Source organism: Lepeophtheirus salmonis, chromosome 3 (assembly GCF_016086655.4).
Source record: "Lepeophtheirus salmonis chromosome 3, UVic_Lsal_1.4, whole genome shotgun sequence".
NCBI classification, from domain to species: domain Eukaryota; kingdom Metazoa; phylum Arthropoda; class Copepoda; order Siphonostomatoida; family Caligidae; genus Lepeophtheirus; species Lepeophtheirus salmonis.
Window position 1 is genome coordinate 9,259,257 of NC_052133.2, and position 17,882 is coordinate 9,277,138.

Consider the following 17,882-nt stretch of genomic DNA (forward strand, 5'->3'; position numbering starts at 1 on the left):
AACAAAATTTAAGGTGTTTAAAGGTGGTATAAATACCCATCCATACATGACAAGGTTTTTTTTCTTCACAAAAACAAATTATATACCATACTAACATAACAAAGGGGTTAGAGCCTAAAAATAAGAATGAGTCAAATCCTTTTTTGACACACAAGCACAAAAAAATTAGTTAACCAATCCAATAAAAGTGAACTACAGTTTTTTACAATAATTACGAATAGTCATAGGTGGAATTGGGAGTGAAAACGCAATGCCTAGGAACAACATTTATGTAATGTCATCCTTCCTGAGTACAGTTAAATAATCTTCTAATAAATAAGTATTTCTAACACTCTTTGTCTTATAAAGTATAATTAGTGATGAACATCGTCTGTATTTTGGGCATGTAAAAAAACCGAAAATTAACATGGTAACCCTGACCATTTCAAGAATGTTTTGGAGGAGAGCAGCTTAGCTATCATGACGCTTGATAGGATGAATTACAAGCAGCTGTGACGAGGGAGAAATAAAGAAACAAGGAAATTGGTAAGAATGTATTCGTTGTCGATCCTCAATTCCACAATAAGTCCAACAAGGACATACAATTATAGCTCCGCAACAAATCCTCAAGGTTAAATGAACGCACACGAATGTTCAATCAGGTTTTGAATATAGCAGCAAAAAAAGTGTTCAGAGCTTTACAAGTGCTAATTTTAATTCAACTAATCAATGTTCAGAAAACTGATTAGGAGAAAAGAAGTAGAAACATCTACAGCTTTCAACATTGGCAATGGTGTTTTTCCTTATTTTCCAAAGCGGTTATCATTATTGGTAAATTAACAGCTTAAAAACGTTTATGAATAAATTAACTAAGCGTGCTCATGAATGACGGAAGTAACACTAAGAATTTTTTGTGACTTTTAGTTGAAAGTCCTTGTTGGACTTCAGATGATCAGATCAGATGGATCAGACTTTCAGATGAACTGAGAATCGACATCCCTGTAATTCTACACTATATCATTGTTAAATCACAGTTCGTTTCTTTTTTATTTTATTTTTTTAAATAAACAAAGACTTCCTTTCAGCTGTTGTCATTTATTTCCATAAGTTGACTCGTGTATGATTTAATGCCGGTGACTCTCCATCTTATGATGACAAAAAAAGGTGTTACATAAGATTTATTTCAATCAAGGGCCTTCATTAAGAATTCATGTCCTTTCATACTCTACCATTGATAAGATTAATTATCAATTCATATATATATTTATTATTTTTTAGCTAAATTATAATACTGTTCAACAGCAAAATTGGATCAAGAACAGCATATGCTCTAATTAGTAGAGTTTGATCCCCTGATTCCAAATGTGGTCTTATTTTTTCTCACAAAGCCTAGTGGCTTTCATAAAAAGGTCATATAGGATTTTTTTTTGCTATTTGTAAGGCTCAAAGCTGTTTTAAGCCCCCAGTCTTGAAGATACAGATAAATTATGTTAATATGTCTTAAAGCCGAATGTTAAAAAATTATAAAACCATTTTTAAAATGTCTCCAACATACTTATAGCCTGAGTTATTTTTGTTTAAAGTGGAAAATATGTGCTTTTTATTCAGAAACACCTAGCTTCAAGACAAATAGATTCAAAAAATTTAAAAGCCTCTTATTTGAAAGATAAAAAACTAAACTTAAATTATAAAAAAAAGAGCTTCCCCCAAAAAACACTCTATATTCTTGTCAATTGAAGATATGGCCACGAAAATATTTCAAAGACAAAAAGTCCATTTATTTCGGTATGCCTCAGCTAGAAGAGACAACACAACTTTAAATGTGTTCTATCATTAAAAAAACAGGAATAAAACTTTTTTGATTTATAAAACTTGTTTTATTGCTTTCTGGAAAAAGGAAATTATGTTGTTAAACCCTGCATTTACATAATGCATCTATGGGATTAAAGTTCATTTTCAAGTAATCAGACTTATATGTGTCTTTGACACATATTCTGTTATGATAAAAGTATCTAGCATGATTTTTTTTCCTGCTTCTTGTTTTCTACTTTACATACATGGCGTTACCTTACTTACATAAAAACTTACAGCTGTCAATTTTTCCCTCATCAATACTCTGTACGTTGATAAGTTGAATTCCAATTACCACTTGTTAAGCATGTTAAATAACTAGCGGTAGTACTCGGTATTCCCCTGATTAATTAAGTGTCGGCTAAAATACTATTTTTGATTTAATAATGTAGAAAATAATTCCCGAAGAAATCCTCTGTTTTGTTCTTTATTTTTCATGAGCTCATACAAAACAGTTCCAAGCTTAATCAATTCATATGTATTTTTACATAGTATTGGATCAGTCCTAGGACTGATCGCCTAATCAGTCTTTTTTTCTCGACCCTTCCAGTTTTGTTTTTTCAGGCTTATCTTTTTTAATATTCAATAGTACTAAGGAATAATACATCCTAGCTATGTTTTTATTTTCTTCACTTATAGCTAGGATTGAAAAATATAAGAACCAAGAAAATAAGGAATGATAGCAAGAACGTATAATAGTACGTTCTAGTCACACATCTCCAACAGTTATCTAGTCTGTTTGAAAGAGGTAGTGAATTATGGTGTAACTTCAGAGACTCAAATGACGTAGTTAGTAGTAACTACGTCATTTCAGCTGTTGTAGTTTCTACAGAAGACCGATAAGGACCGAGGACTGACAAATTTTATTAGGACCGGACTGATGGGGCTGCAGTCTTTTTAGTTTTGGTCAACCCGATCCAACACTATTCTTGCCTCATGAATGAAAAAATAATAATAAGAGTTTGACAAAAAAAATTAATATTTTGGGATCTCTGATACTTTTGCTTTTTCCTCGTTCTTTGTTAAATCAAATGTATTTTTGCGGTTAAATGATAAAGATATATGCCTGGACTACAGTTAAGCTCAACTTGGTGAGCTTTTGACATGACACATACTGGGTAATTGGCATAAATTTTTACAGTTGATTTTATCTAGTTATTTATCTAAAATGAATTTAATTTTTTTTCCTTTCATATGTAAAAAGAATGATTTCAAATATGTGAAATGTCAGATTAAAAAAAAAAAAGATGTCAAAATACTTTTTTTTTTTTTTGTGCGGCATCTCTGACAAGGACAGGGACCCCCCAATTTTCCCCACTTTGAGAACCGCTGTTCTAGCATATGGGTTTTCAATTGATGGTCCATCAATCATTGTAATGATTGGTAAAGGTGTTAAATTAATCCCTGAGAACAAAACAACGATATAAAAGTTATTTGATACAGGGTTTTGAAAGTAAAATAATTCAAAAGACATTTCATGCGGGATTTCTATACTGATAGTATCTCGTTAAAGACATAATCGACTAGAAAACTGAAAGATTCAAAAACTTCTTGTACTATCGTTGATTATTTGAGATAATGAAAATTAATCCTTCAAAAATACATATGAGGCAACTCATGAATATTTAAAGTACAGAACTTGTGACTCTTTTTGAAATACTTATAGTAAATTATTTCTAATTAGCCCTGAAAATAGCTGAAATATGTCGTGCACTATTCAACTACTCATAATATTCACGGTTTTACCTCACTAACACAAAAATATACAGTTTATTATTGTTGTCAACTATCGATATTTCTACTGCATTTTATGTAAAAAGTGTTTTACATGTTGATTGATTGAATTAATATTAATAATTAAAAACATGGAAATTAAGATTATTGTAATGAATTTCTCAGATCCATTTTATTATAAAATTTGGAAAACACCTTTATTCATAATAAAATAATTGAGTTTCCAAGCTTAATTATGTAATGTAAGTATTTGATTTACGACAATTTGGCTCTCACCCTGCGATCTACTGTATATCACGGACTACTTCACTAATACAAAAATATATGGTATATAACGTGAGCGGACTTTTGGGCAAATTTTTTTTAGCCGAAGGACAGCTTGCCGAATGGGTATTTCGCCGAAGATCCATTTGGGACGTTCGGCCAAAAAATTGTATTAAATTTACTGATGTATACGATTGCATATTTTAATCCAATTAAAAAATATTTTATGATAAATAGGTATTGTTTGTATACTATATATTTAATATATGTACATTACTGAATGTTTTTTATTTGTTTTTTTGCACAAAAATATTTTATATCCATTAATGAGCATTATATAAGCAGGAGTGGTTACCTGTAAAATTATTGTTGTAAAAAGGTCGCAGACAATATCGTTGCATGGTTAAAATATCGTGTGTATTATCATTATGAGACAAAAAAAAATGTGGCTAATATAATCGTGAAGGAACATCATTTAAGCAATATGATTGAGAGTAATTTCATTGCAAGACATTATTATCGTTTGTAATTTTCGTAGAGTTTAAAGTGCCTTTTGGCCCAACACTTCCCCTGTACAACCTGATGGCCGGCTTATATTTTGGATACTGTAAGGGTTACTTGATGCTCAAGGAAGCGGTGGTAGAATAATTTATCCTGCTTCATATTCACAAACCATGTACCGGGTGTATTTTTGCATATTATAAGGAGTCTTTGTTTCTTACAAATGTGGCAACTGTAGAATTTAAACTGCATTTGGCCCAGCACTTCACATGTACAACTTGAGGGCCTGAATGTAATTTGAGGTATTATGAGGGTTTTGTGATTCTCAGGGAATCAGAGGAGGAAAAATTTAACCTGCCTCGGGAAAGAGTAGCTCATCTACATAAACTGTGGGTCGGAATGAATTATAGCATATTAGAAGAGGTCATTGGTGCTTAGAAACGCGTTGGCAATAGATTCCAACTACATTCGAGCTATATACTACTGTGTTGTGTTTATAAAACAATCATTAATGAATATAAAATTATTTTTCTGCTAATTAACACTTATTTATTTACCTATATGACATATAAATATAGAATAACTATTTATCATACTCTCATGTTAGATATACAACCGTTCATATTATGTTTCGCCAAAATGTCCGTTCGGGAAATTATCCTTCGGCAAAAATGTTTTCGGTCAAATGTCCAAGAACCACAAGATAGACAGATATAACATCATATAGTATAACAGCAGTACTCTAACAGTTAAGGAAGGCGATATATATCTACTCTTGGTAACAGTTATACTCTTTGACGTCACAATTAAAAAGCGTGGTAACGAACTGACAATTTACGAATTAGATTCGTAAAAAAAAATAAAGTTTGTAGAAATTTGTTTAGAAATACGTTTGCATATAAAAATTAATATTTAACTGAAATATCGGTCCATTTCTGAATAATTTTTCATTTTTGTCTTTTTTTTCATCAAATGTCAATTTTCAAATTTTAAGAAGAAAAGCCACATAACGATGCATTTTTTAGATTTAATTTTTACTTTAAGGTCATTAAAGTAATTACAATTTCCGAAACATTTTATTAAATAATTTATGCCATGTTTGCAAAAATGAGCCAGTTATCGCGGATTATTTTTTCAAATACAATATTCACCATAACTATTTTGTTTTTCCAAGTAAGGAAAAAATATTGGTATGTTTGTGTTTTCTTTACAATGTTAATTAATGCTATAAACTATTTATTTTTTTTGCCTAATTATTGCAAAAAAAAAGAATTTTACAATTTTCTTCGCGAATTTCGATTTGGCAATTTTCTGACAAAAATAAAAAATAGACTTCTCATCTATAATTTTTTTTTAGTGGCGGATTGTTATTTCAAGTTTATAACACAATACATTTTTTTTATTCATAAAAATAATAGTAAGGTTACAAGAGCGAATAGTAAAAATATTTGAAGGGGTGCTATCATGAGACTTTGTGGATTACCTTACTTAACTGGATTAATAAAGTATGATTAGTATAAAATATAGTCAATTTTCCTGCTCCATTATTATTATGGTAGCAAGAGAATTAGAACTATCAGGATTTTTCTCGTCAACAACGAACAATTCAAATTACAATTATTAGTAAAATAGAATAATTCTGTATATATAATTATTTTCTGAATAATTTATCTATTATTTTGACCATAGTCAATGTGATGTACCACTCCCTCCTATGCCGAGCAACGTCGGGTAACCCTTTGGTTGTAAAATTAATAATTAAACTTACATTTTGAGTTTATGAGCAAGGCTTTTTTGTTATATTGTTTGTTATCATGTACTTATATATCAATAATTTTTCATTATTTTAAGTGACTCAAGGGGTCAATATTAGATGATTATACAATATACGTGTATACATTTCATATTATCCCAATATTTATTATACAAATCAGAATTATTGTAAAGGATAACAGCGATTTCATATGAAACCATAATTGAATTCGTGTTCTTTTTGTTGCAACTCTTCATTGTAAAAATATTTATTTTCCTACAATATTATTGTTGAGAAAAATATATTAAGATAACACTTGTAGATCAATCACTTTAGTTCATCTTAGTAATAGTATATAACTTATTCAGTAATTGTTATTATGTAGAGAAATCAACGTCTCTCTTAAAGGATTTCCCCTCCTCTTGGTTACTTATCTCTTTGTGGTCTACTATTATGAACGCCCATCACGGCTCAGAAGTCTTAATCGTGAGTCATTACGGTTTACAGATTGAAGAACACTTTTACATATTTGAAGGATTACAAGCTAAAAGTCTCACTAAAAACAGAACATATTGGTAAAAATAGATACAAGTGTTTTGGTCATTATATAAAATATATTATCATGATGATTAGGTAGCTTCCTACTACTATCAACAACACCATGTGCTACTTTCATCGTCTCTTGTTTCTCTCTTATCATTTCAAATAAAATATTTTGCCGTCTTAAAATCCCGGAATAGTCTATCTTATGTACTAATCCACTGCTTTTAAAAAAGAACAAAATATGTTTGAAGGGGTATTTTGTCCACTATCCCTTTGCAAACCAATAGATAAGGTGACCAGACGTCCCCGATTTCGAGGGGCAGTCCCGGTCAAACGTATAGAAAATTTATGAGCACTGTTTTTTATTTTATAATGATAATATCTAATGATTTTTCCCCACTGTAATGAAAATGTCCCTGATTTTCATTTCAGAAATCTAATCACCTTACAAATAATAAGGTCAATTCACTACCATCTGGAGATACACAATGAATGACTGAAAAGATGAGCACATTGATTTTTCTGAAATGATAGAAATATGAATCAATATCCTGTAATTTTTTTTACAACACCGCACAAAAAACTCCCCCTATTAAAACTCCCTTCAAAATGTGATCATCCTACAGCTTACAAGAGTTGTAAAATGGATCATGTTGTCAACTACCATAAGGAGCGAAATATTATAATGATCTATACACAATATACCAGTCACATAGCTACAATAGAGAAAGAGGCATAATATATAATGATCTGGAACACAATAATATAACGTCATGTCTTATGTCAGAGCTTTGCATTAGTATAATATATATTTGCTTTCAATAAAGGTAACGCTGTATGACTCTGAGATTGTTAAAGTATAGCCAGCCCAAACGGAGCTAGACGTCGAGAAAAGAGAGAGAGAGAGAATTTTGTATGGCTGAATTGGCGTATTTCCCTCTCTTTTTTTGGAGAACGGTAAAGAGTGACTTGTCCATTTTTTTTCCTTTTTCTTTTCTCCTTCCTTTTATCTATTGGTGCTAGCTAGGCAGAGTTTGATATATTATTGTGAATTGTTGGAATAGCACTTGGACAGTTGCAGCATCGCTTCACGTAAACTTGGAGAAGGAGGCAGAGTTTTAGTGAGAAGAGGACTCTTCATTATTCAATATTAAGACACCTTAAGATAGAATTTTCTGCATTCCTGGATAATTCATTGGATCGCACCTTTATTGGAGTAAGTTATTATTATTAGTATTGTTAAGGTTCTTTGGGATGAAGAGTGGAATATGATATAAGGATGGATGAGGAGAATGTCTTGGGTTAGTCCTGTGACTCCTTTAGTGAATCACGTGCAGAATGAAGGAGAAGAAGTCTCCTTTTTGAGTGGGGGGAGGGCAGTAAGAAGGGATCGATAGAGCGAGAGCCCTGTGTGAGAGAAGGAGGCGGAAAAGAGAGAGAGAAAAGAAACGAAAAGCCTTTCCTTTACTTGATTTTCATCTCTAGCAATTCATTCCTCGAGACCCTATTTTAGTGAGTAAATCAAGACCTCCTCCTTGATATTCCTTATTAGATATTGGACTGAGCCATCCTTTGCAAAGAGTTCTTCACGGGTGGGTTGGAGTAAGAAGAAGGAGTAGTTGCCATTGATTCTGATAAGACAGAACGGAAATGCAATTTCCTTACTTTTAATCCCCTCCATTAAAAGCCTATGATTGGATATTATCTACTAATTCCTCATCTTTCTCTTTTTAGAATCAAACCCATACGTTAGCAACTTTTTAATTCACAATGACAGAAGAAAATCCTATCTACGCTCCTTTCTTTGGTGTTATGGGCGCAACAGCCGCCATGGTCTTTAGTGCCATGGGCGCAGCTTATGGTACTGCCAAGTCAGGTACTGGTATTGCAGCGATGGCTGTTATGCGGCCCGAAGCTATTGTCAAATCTTCCATTCCTGTCGTTATGGCGGGTATCCTTGCCATTTATGGACTTGTTGTCGCTGTCCTTATCGCCGGAAAGGTGGGAAAACCTGCAGAATACTCTCTTTTCTTGTAAGTGCGATAGGTTATATTATACTACTCACCTTTCCTTGAGGGTGTACATCTATTATATTTTATACCTATTTTCAGAGGGTTTGTGCATTTGGGATCTGGATTATCTGTCGGATTATCTGGACTCGCAGCTGGTTATGCTATAGGTATAGTGGGGGATGCTGGGGTTCGAGGTACGGCGCAGCAACCGAGACTCTTTGTTGGAATGATTCTAATCCTTATTTTCGCTGAAGTATTGGGTCTTTATGGATTGATTGTAGCCATTTATATGTTTACATTGGGCTAAAAAAAATGGTCCATCAGCTCCTTATATCTCATTTATTACACAATTTTATTTATAATAATTCTAAAGCTCGTCAGTAGGAAAAAAGACCTTATTCCTTGTTGGTCCTCTCCATTAGAAAAGAAAGAAAAAAGAAGTCATTCTCTCACCACTGAACAACGAGGAACCTAATTATATCATTGAAATGATGTTTAAAAAAAGCCTATCCAAGCGTTTCACTAACTTATTCTTATCAGAAAACTTCAAATAATAGTCACAGCCTTTAACTGGAATATACACCTTTAATTTTTTAATGGTTATGAAGATGTTTACGTCTAGTAATTAAGGGATTAAAAAAATTGATCTTAGTAATTACATATATATACTTGATGCATTTTACTTTGGGTAGGCTTATGACGTGACTGTGCGACTTTAAATTATTTTCCTCTCCATACCATCATCAATTCATATGAATGGCTGATAAACGATACAATTGTGAAATGTGTGCTTTATTTGTTATTTTTTTTCTTCATTTAGTCTGAATCAATTTTAACGAGAGTCTTTAAGGTTATAGATATGTACTGTAATTTTTATAACTTAAATTTAAAAAAGTTGTCAATCTTCATAAATTTTATTTTCAAATAGTTCAAAAAAAAAAAAAAAAAGAATATTTAACACTTTATTTCAACAAATCTGACACATTATTATCTTTGTATGAAACTTTCCAAGTATTTATCTATTCTGATTGTCAAAAGGCACTGCAGTAGTTCATTTAAGGACAAACAGCTCAGATAAGTTATAAATGGCAATTTGTCATTTTAAAAAAAGTTATCCTTAATGGATCTTCAGCGCCATTTTGAAATTTTCATTTCTTTTGTATAATTATAATTATTATTTGATGTGATACATCCCCAAATATACCCTTTAATATATATATATATATTATCATTTATCATTCTGTTGGTCTTCAAAGGTCTTTAAAATTAATTTATAGTTTTCAGTAGTAACTTCCTTACCAGCTGGGTTATCATATTTAGGTTGATAGTAATATATCGAACAATAAATATAGAAGAATTGCATTCTTGATATATACTTATATATATAATAGTTTATCTGAACCGGCTCTTCTATTCCCGGATTTTGTCAGTCATGTAGTGTTAATTATTCATCGAAGTAACACATTTGTACTCATTTAATTGCTGTAATATTATGTAAAGAATATTATAGCTATGCTCTATTTGATTAGTTGAGTAATACGTTTAATATAAGTCTGTACTATGATGATTTATATTATACTTCTGTCATTGACGTCATAAATTGCATCATAATTGAAGGAGACGCCATTTTGTGGGGTCACAATTACATATTTTTACTGGATAGAATAAACAAATGTCCAACAAATATTGATGTTAATTCATCAAATAGTTTTTAAATGGACCTAAACCTGCATTAAATACTACTTAGTGCACTGCTGTTTGTTTTAAATAATTGGAATATGTACAAAAACACTTCAACAATTAGTTAGATTTGTACAATTTTTTAAATGGTTGATTATATAAGGGATGATAAAATTAGAATGAATAGAAAAAAATATCTTATCCATTCCATTATAATGACTAATTTCTATCTTTCCTTTGGAAATAAGTTTGTATAACAATGTAATAGCATATTTTTATAGATTTTAGGGTCTGATTTATAATAAAACTGGGCATTATAAGAATACATTTTAATAGACTGTAAGGTATAAGTACTTATTGTTGTTCACATTTTTACCTCGAATAGTTCACTTTTTTCCTTAATATTGATGGAAAGGGGCTTTGTTTTTAAGGCCCCAAAGTGACAATATCATCAATACTGACATTCCGTAAAAACACTCAATATGCATTTATGTTAACCTTCACCAATGAAGTTTGTTATCCTATGTTTCTTTATTAGACATTAGAATTACGGCTAAAGTTACAGATCGATTTTGATTAAACTTTATAGTAATGGTCACAGAGAGAGGCCATTAATTTTTAGATGTTACGTAAAAAATGCATAACCATATCTTAGGAAGAAATTGGGATACATTACTAAATTTGATTTAAGGTGAAGGTTTTGCGCTCTACCTAGTCCCCATTCTAGTTATTTATACTAATGCCTGTAGATGAACCAACTGAATTTAAGATCTTATCATTATATATGGGTTGAGAAATGACATTTGGATTGTTTTCCATAAGGATATCATAAAGGAGCTGGACATCTGGTAAATATTTTTTCTTAGAGGTGATACTGGTTTACATTTCATGCCCTTCCTCCCAATGTTAAGGTCGAGCTAGATTGTATGAGGTCTGGATTATATACAATGTATTTAAGTCACTGTCTCCAGTAGTGGGGTTTCCTTATCTCTACAGTTGTAGTTAATGGTATATGAATATATTAGGGTAAATAAGGCTCCTAAATTAGTCTACTATGTTCTTTTAATATTTGTGCCCGTCAACGCAAAAGCAAGCTAGAATTATTTTTCTAAAAACTGACATTGGATTACAATTGTATTCTTATACGAATTATCAACAAGTTATTCTTGATAACTCTTATGGTATGCCGTAAATAGTGCGTTTTCATGTTAATTGAACAATTTTGGTGTGCATTTTGAGCCCTTAAACAGCTTAAGTTTTATTACGATGAAAAACCTTTATTCATTAATATTAAGGAAACTAGGGAACTTTTGAATGTCAAAATGGTACCAACAAATAAAACGACTTAAACTTTATTGTCTATAAAAATTTTATCGCTCAACTGGCTTATTATATGTGTGGCGATAACATAAAAGAAGGTTAGAATTTTTTAGATGAAACAGAAAACCGCAATATAAGTTTTTTACTTCAATGAAAACCGAAGAGGAATTTTTAAAGAGCCAAATACAATATTAAACAACTGAAAAACTGCCCAACAAGTGATTAATATGGATGATATTTGTTTAAATGTTTATATGAACATATTGTATACAAATTCAGTCAATTTGGTCTTGCGGTATTTGAACTTTAAATCGAATTTTGATATCATCAATGGAATCAATTTCAATTGGGGGCATGTTCTTAACCAGCTAATTCTTTTTTTCTTTTCGTTATTCACTCTTATTTAAAAATAATTTCTGTATCTTTTATTATCAGTGTTACCCAATAACCGATATTTATTAGGTTTAGTTAAACTTAAAAGCCGCGGCTCCAAATGACTTGTTTTAGTTAAAGTGATGATGGAGGCTCAAAGAAAAATGATATCCGACTTGCTCGACGCCTATGTCAAGGTGGCAGAAATTATCAGGATCGTCGGCTGCTCGGAGAGGCTAGTCTTCAAGGTGAAGAAGGTGTAAAAGGATGGCCCGAGCCTGGCACGGAGTCTTGGCAGCGGTTGTCTCAACAAAATTCGGCCTTTTTGGACTCTGTGAAGGAGAAGATAGGCAGGAGTCCGACGAAGTGCATGAGAAAGATGGCCAATTTTTGAAATTAAAAAAAAAAATTGAATATTTGAAATTTTATTTCCAAAAAAAAAATAACTTTCTGTAAACAGCTATGAATTAAATTAAAAAATGAATATTTGAAATTCATTTCCAAAAAAGGAATATTTGGAAAAAAAAATTGTTTTTCAAAATAAAAAACCAAGGCCCCCGCAAATTATAATCCTGCGGACGCCCTTGAAGGGATTCTGTTCGAAGGACTTTTGACTGCCATCAAGCTTGAACCTGAACGCTTTGGACTATAAGGTGTGGGGCGCCATTGAAAGTAAGGATTGTGCCACCTCTCATCCTAATGTGGAGTTCCTGAAGGGTGCGGTGAACAAGGAATGGGAGAACATGAGTGAGGACTTTGTGTGGAAGACGTGCTTGGTCTTCCATCCCAGGATCGAAGCCATGCTGATGACTACGGGAGGCTATTTTGAGAAATTATATAGCTAATGACATCCCAATAAATTTGTAAAAATTTCAATTTTCTGCCTTTTTTATTTCCGAAAATCTGGGCGAAATTGTACACGGAAATCAATTACTGCAAGATTTTCTGCCGCACACTGTAATTTTGTGAGCGCGCTCACACTCCCGCTCAATTAAAAAGGAGCGGCGCTCATTTTTTCGCTCGTATAAGTGTATTTGAATTTGTCAACTCTTTATGATTGCACTTATATTCAATATACTCGAAGTTCAAGTGTGCTGTACAATTTGTGACATCCATTAATTATATGCAATATATGATAACAATCTAAATGATTGGTTTAATTAAAATACGTGTGGCTCAAAAAGTTTGAACAGGTTTTTATCATTTGTCTTTTTGGTTTAATTAAAATACGTGGCTTTTGGGAACAAAAAGTTTGGGTGCCACTGTCTTTGGGGACAGGTTTTGTGGAATATCATCCAGCCCAAATTTTCTTTTCAACAAACGTTCTCCTGATAATTAGCTTGAGCTTGTATAAAGGTTGCTCAAGTTTTTTAATCTATGCTTGTGTGAGATTTTGAGATCTTATGTCAATTTACTACATACATAAAAATATAAATAAAATTTGTAGAAATTTGACTGGAAATTTATTTGCATATAAATATGACAAATAAAAATTGATGTTTAATGGAAAAATATGTCATTTTCTTAATTTTTTTTCTCCATCAAACGTCAATTTTCAATTTTTAAAAAGAAATGCCACACAACGATGTATTTTGTACTTAAAAGTTTAGCCTTTAACATTAATTTATCGTTTTTTAATTATTTTTTTGGAATATTTGCAAAAATGAACTGGTTATCGAGGGTTATTTTTTTGACTATATTATTCTCTCTAACTTTTTTGTTTTTACTTGTACCAAAAAAATATTGGTGGTGGCTATTGTTGTGTTTATATTTTTAAGTTGTAAGCCTTTCTACTTCTTAATTTCTTAAGACACCGTCATCTTTCTATATTGAATGAGAATAACAACGTCGATGCATTTCGAAACAAACATCCCATAACATCACACCTTCATCATCCTCCCCCATGAGTACTTGAACATACTAGGAGCGTCCACAGGATTATATATTTATATATATTTTTTTTTTTTGGGGGAAGTTTGGAATTTTTTTGAAAAAAAATCAAAAATCTATAACTATTCCCAAAAAAAAATTTGGAAATAATTTCAAAAATCCAAAGGTTTTTACAGAAAATTAAACTATTTGGAAAAAAAAAATTCAAAAATGAAATTCCAAATATTAAATTTTTTGGAAACAAATTTCCAAAATCTACAGCTATTCATAAAAATTAAATCTTTGCGATAAAATTTTTTAGCCCCAAAAAGTTCTAGTAAAAGGTATAAATTACTTAATGGGGGGAGGGCTACAGCCCCTCCTCATGCCGTGCAGACGCGTACTACATAACAAATATTAAGTGCCGTTGGGATTCTAACTTGAGTTATTAGTCCGTAGAGTAAGGCATCCACTAAAAGATCTATGGAAACAATATTGTAAATTGAGCGGGTCCATTCATTCCTGGTCGTTATGGAAGTTAATTTGTGTCAAAAATTGTAGTTTAATCCATATACATTAAGGAGACATTAATCATTATTATTATAATCCGTAGACTAATTACTTATATTTTCTTGGTTGACATATATTATAACTGCATAATAATTAACTAGATAATAATTCTAATAGAGAATTATTACTGGATTTTAAACTGCGTTTTTTAATATACCATGACATCTCTTTTCATCAAGTATAGATGCTACTTGATGCCCAATAAAAAACTTAATTGCAACGACCTCTATAATTAGAAAAAGATAAATATTTGTGTTATTATATAAATATTGATATGGAACGAACATACTTAAGAATATTAAACTTGAAATCCCAATGATGATCCCTTGATATACTTGACCACAAATACAAAGTCCAATTGAGAGGATAACAACGCATACCAGAGCAATTAATGTAAATCCAGTACAAGTCAGCTCTGCATAGACCCATTTAATTTCGCACCGAAGGGATGTTTTAATGGCCATGTACCTGATTCCAATGAGGGATCCGTAGGTAATTAGTAATTGCATAACTGAAACAATTGTTATTACAAGAGGAAGCTGTTTCGAGTAATAAATCCCAAAGAGTACAGATAACATGATTCCAATTAAAAGAAGTAACACAATTTCCACCGTTAACCATATTCTGTAGATTTTTCCGTAATTTGGAGTCATTTTTTAGCAACTTATTCTAAAAAGAAGAGCCAGGAATTGAAATATATAATATTAATCAAGGTAACTTAAATTACAAGGTATGTCAATAAACTACCGGCCAGCGCTCCTTTTCAAATTGTTGTACCATACCTGTTGATTAAAATCCTGTGTACAATGGGGATGTAAAAAAAGAAAAAAGAAACCAAAAATCAACTTGGTAACCCTGACAATTTGAAAAAAAAAAATTAAAGGAGAGAAAGAATAATGCTCATGACATTTAATTAGATCAGCTACACTCAGCTGCGACAAGGGAGGAAGGAAATAAACAAAGACATTTTCTAGAATAACTCCGATGTCGATCCCACTTCTACTCTGAGTTAAACAAGGACTTACAATTATAAATTCACGACGAATCTTTAGGTTACGCTCCTTTTATGAGCACACAGGAATGTTCAATCAGATTTGGAATCTATTTAGGAAAGGATGTTCACTACTCAGTAATTAAATAATAATGACAACTGCTAAGGAAAAGAAAATAGATTCTTCAGATGACCAATTCCAAAAAAATGGCCAGCTAAAAAATTGCATGAAAAAATGGTTCTAGATGAGATTTTTTATTTCTGTCAAAAAATGGTCAAATTGATGTATCTAGTCTCCAAAAAACAACTTTTAATGTAATAAGTATTGAATAAGCCCTCCTTATAAGACCACCCTGAAAACAGGAGCCCCCCCCCCCGTCTTAGCCTGACCATGTAAAAAGAGGGACCCATGCAAAATTTCAGCCTCCTAGGTAGGCACCCATAAAGGAGACACAAATACACAAACTCTATTAATAATATTATTATCATACATGTAAATACTGTGTGTTTCTTAACTAGCCCGTTAATTTGTAATTGGTAGTATAAAGAACGAATTTTATTTTCCTTAGGATTTGTGATTATTATTCAATTCCTGAGTAGTGAACATCCTTTCCTAAATTGATTCAAAACCTGATTGAACATTCGTGTCTGCTCATAAAAGACGGAGCGTAACCCTGTGGATTTGTTGCTGAGTTATGATTATAAATCCTTGTTGGAATCATTGTGGATCGACATTGGAGCAATTCTAGCAAATGTCCTTGTTTATTTCTTTTTCTCCTTCCTCTCGTGTCACAGCTATTGTAACTGATCTAGTGAAACGCCATGAGCCTTATTCTTTCTGTCCTCCAAAACATTCCACACTGGATTTTCACCTTTGATTATAATGTATGTATATAGATTATAATATAAGAAATAATGAATCATTCAGTAAAAGGAAAAATATCGTCTTTATTCCAGGTATATAGAGTTCTATGACTCAAGTATTATACGTTCTAACTATCTTTATTTCTTTTCTTCAATCCTAGCTAGGAGTGAAGAAAACTCGGAGTTATTTTATGGTTGATTCTAGGAAGATTCGTCTTGAACATGTTTTTCTGTTGCGTTTTTACCTTCTACGTATTCGCCTTGTACTGTTTTGCCTCGCATTATTTTCCCCTTGCGACTTCTTTGTCTTGGATAATAATAGAGGGAATTCTACTTCTTTTTAGTTATGTATTTGTTAGTTGAATTTTTACCGTTTTATTCCAGCTTTCAGAAATTAAAAACAAAAAGGTAAAAAAGCTAGACAATAACAATTCTTCAAACCGTAATTATATATAAATAGTACGTAGGTTTTAAAGCATTGGGAAGGAATCACGGAATGCTACAGCTACGTCAGTTGGAAAGAATCGTTAGCAATCATGTGTAGTCCATTTCTTCATCAAAATGCCACGAAAAGATATTGAAATCTTAACGTACATCAAGATAGTCTTAAACCAATTATTGCGACCTTTTAATAATAACGAAATAACTTCGAAACAAAGAATATATTATCGGAGTATGAGGAGAGGAATGTCGAATTAATCGATCATAATTGCTCGAATAAATTTCCACCTAGGATTAGAGAATCATTACTACTGTATATGTCTATTTATGTTTGTTTATATTAATTTTCTGTTACAGGAGTTATTGGTTTTGATAACATAGAAATTCCTTTTCATGATACCAATTATATTCATCCTGTAGTTATTCATAGAAGATATAAGAAAAAGTTCTAGTGATTTACTTAATTACATATGATCTCCTGCGGCCTCATCCCTCGGTCCACGGATATCCTCCTACACATAATATGGCCTTCCATTTACTTCCTTGATCCTCAAAGCGCTAACTATCCGAATATCTCGAAAAAGTCAAGATCTCTCACCTCCTAATCCAATAATATATTCTTCGCTTTAAGAACTTATTTCCTTATTATTAAAAGGTTGCAATAATTGAATTACAACTATCTATTGTCATTGTATCCAATTTCAAAAAAGAAAGAGAATAATTAACGTGCTGGAAAACTTATACAATGTATCCGTCATTCTTGCTTAAAAATAATTCTTGCTGTACCTCTCTTGTTTCCTTAGTTCTGACTTCTAAGAATGGATTGTCAACCCAGTCTGGTACTATTAGCTATAAAAGATCCTGATATCGTTGCAACATTTATTTTGCAACTCTTCCAGGAGAGCACAATACACGTGAAGGTGATAATCTGAGATGTTATTTTCTTTATTCAATTCGCAGTGGAATGGAAACTGGTAAAGTTTATGGCGGGTTAAATTTTGTTTGAATAACTTACACTTAAATAGGAATGTGGAGATAACTGATCTAACTTAGAAATGATTGGTATAATTTCCTTGCAACTGCAAATTAATTTCATTTAATTTTGTTAATATATTTGACAATAAGCAATGTCATCTTT

At 31.7% G+C, this 17,882-nt stretch overlaps 1 protein-coding gene and 3 long non-coding RNA genes across 9 annotated transcripts; 2 read left to right on the forward strand and 2 right to left on the reverse strand.

Moving 5' to 3' along the window:
* The first annotated feature begins 7,070 nt into the window (after positions 1–7,070).
* LOC121114209 (V-type proton ATPase 16 kDa proteolipid subunit c) lies at positions 7,071–9,854 on the forward strand. Of its 2 annotated transcripts, none has more exons than XM_040708089.2 (3): positions 7,071–7,841; positions 8,360–8,658; positions 8,737–9,854. In XM_040708089.2, exons 2-3 carry the CDS (start codon positions 8,396–8,398, stop codon positions 8,942–8,944), a joined length of 471 nt encoding a protein of 156 aa, XP_040564023.1. In that variant the 5' UTR covers positions 7,071–7,841; positions 8,360–8,395; the 3' UTR covers positions 8,945–9,854. The 2 variants fall into 2 exon arrangements, with proteins under 2 accessions (XP_040564023.1, XP_040564024.1); XM_040708090.2 differs by having other exon boundaries at positions 7,644–8,137.
* Positions 9,855–14,469: 4,615 nt separating this feature from the next.
* LOC121114208 (uncharacterized) lies at positions 14,470–16,326 on the reverse strand. Of its 4 annotated transcripts, XR_011779184.1 has the most exons (4): positions 16,312–16,326; positions 15,176–15,230; positions 14,738–15,117; positions 14,470–14,674 (listed from the first exon to the last, which is right to left on the reverse strand). It is a non-coding gene; the product is annotated as an uncharacterized lncRNA (long non-coding RNA). The 4 variants fall into 4 exon arrangements; XR_011779183.1 differs by lacking the exon at positions 16,312–16,326 and having other exon boundaries at positions 15,176–15,408; XR_011779186.1 differs by lacking the exons at positions 15,176–15,230; positions 16,312–16,326 and adding an exon at positions 15,231–15,254.
* On the forward strand, positions 15,825–16,895 carry LOC121115427 (uncharacterized). 2 transcript variants are annotated; one of them, XR_011779187.1, is made up of 3 exons: positions 15,825–16,396; positions 16,465–16,711; positions 16,764–16,895. It is a non-coding gene; the product is annotated as an uncharacterized lncRNA (long non-coding RNA). The 2 variants fall into 2 exon arrangements; XR_005863492.2 differs by having other exon boundaries at positions 16,163–16,324.
* LOC121115426 (uncharacterized) lies at positions 16,893–17,460 on the reverse strand. The gene is made up of 3 exons (XR_005863491.2): positions 17,213–17,460; positions 17,100–17,158; positions 16,893–17,032 (listed from the first exon to the last, which is right to left on the reverse strand). It is a non-coding gene; the product is annotated as an uncharacterized lncRNA (long non-coding RNA).
* Between the last annotated feature and the right edge of the window lie 422 nt (positions 17,461–17,882).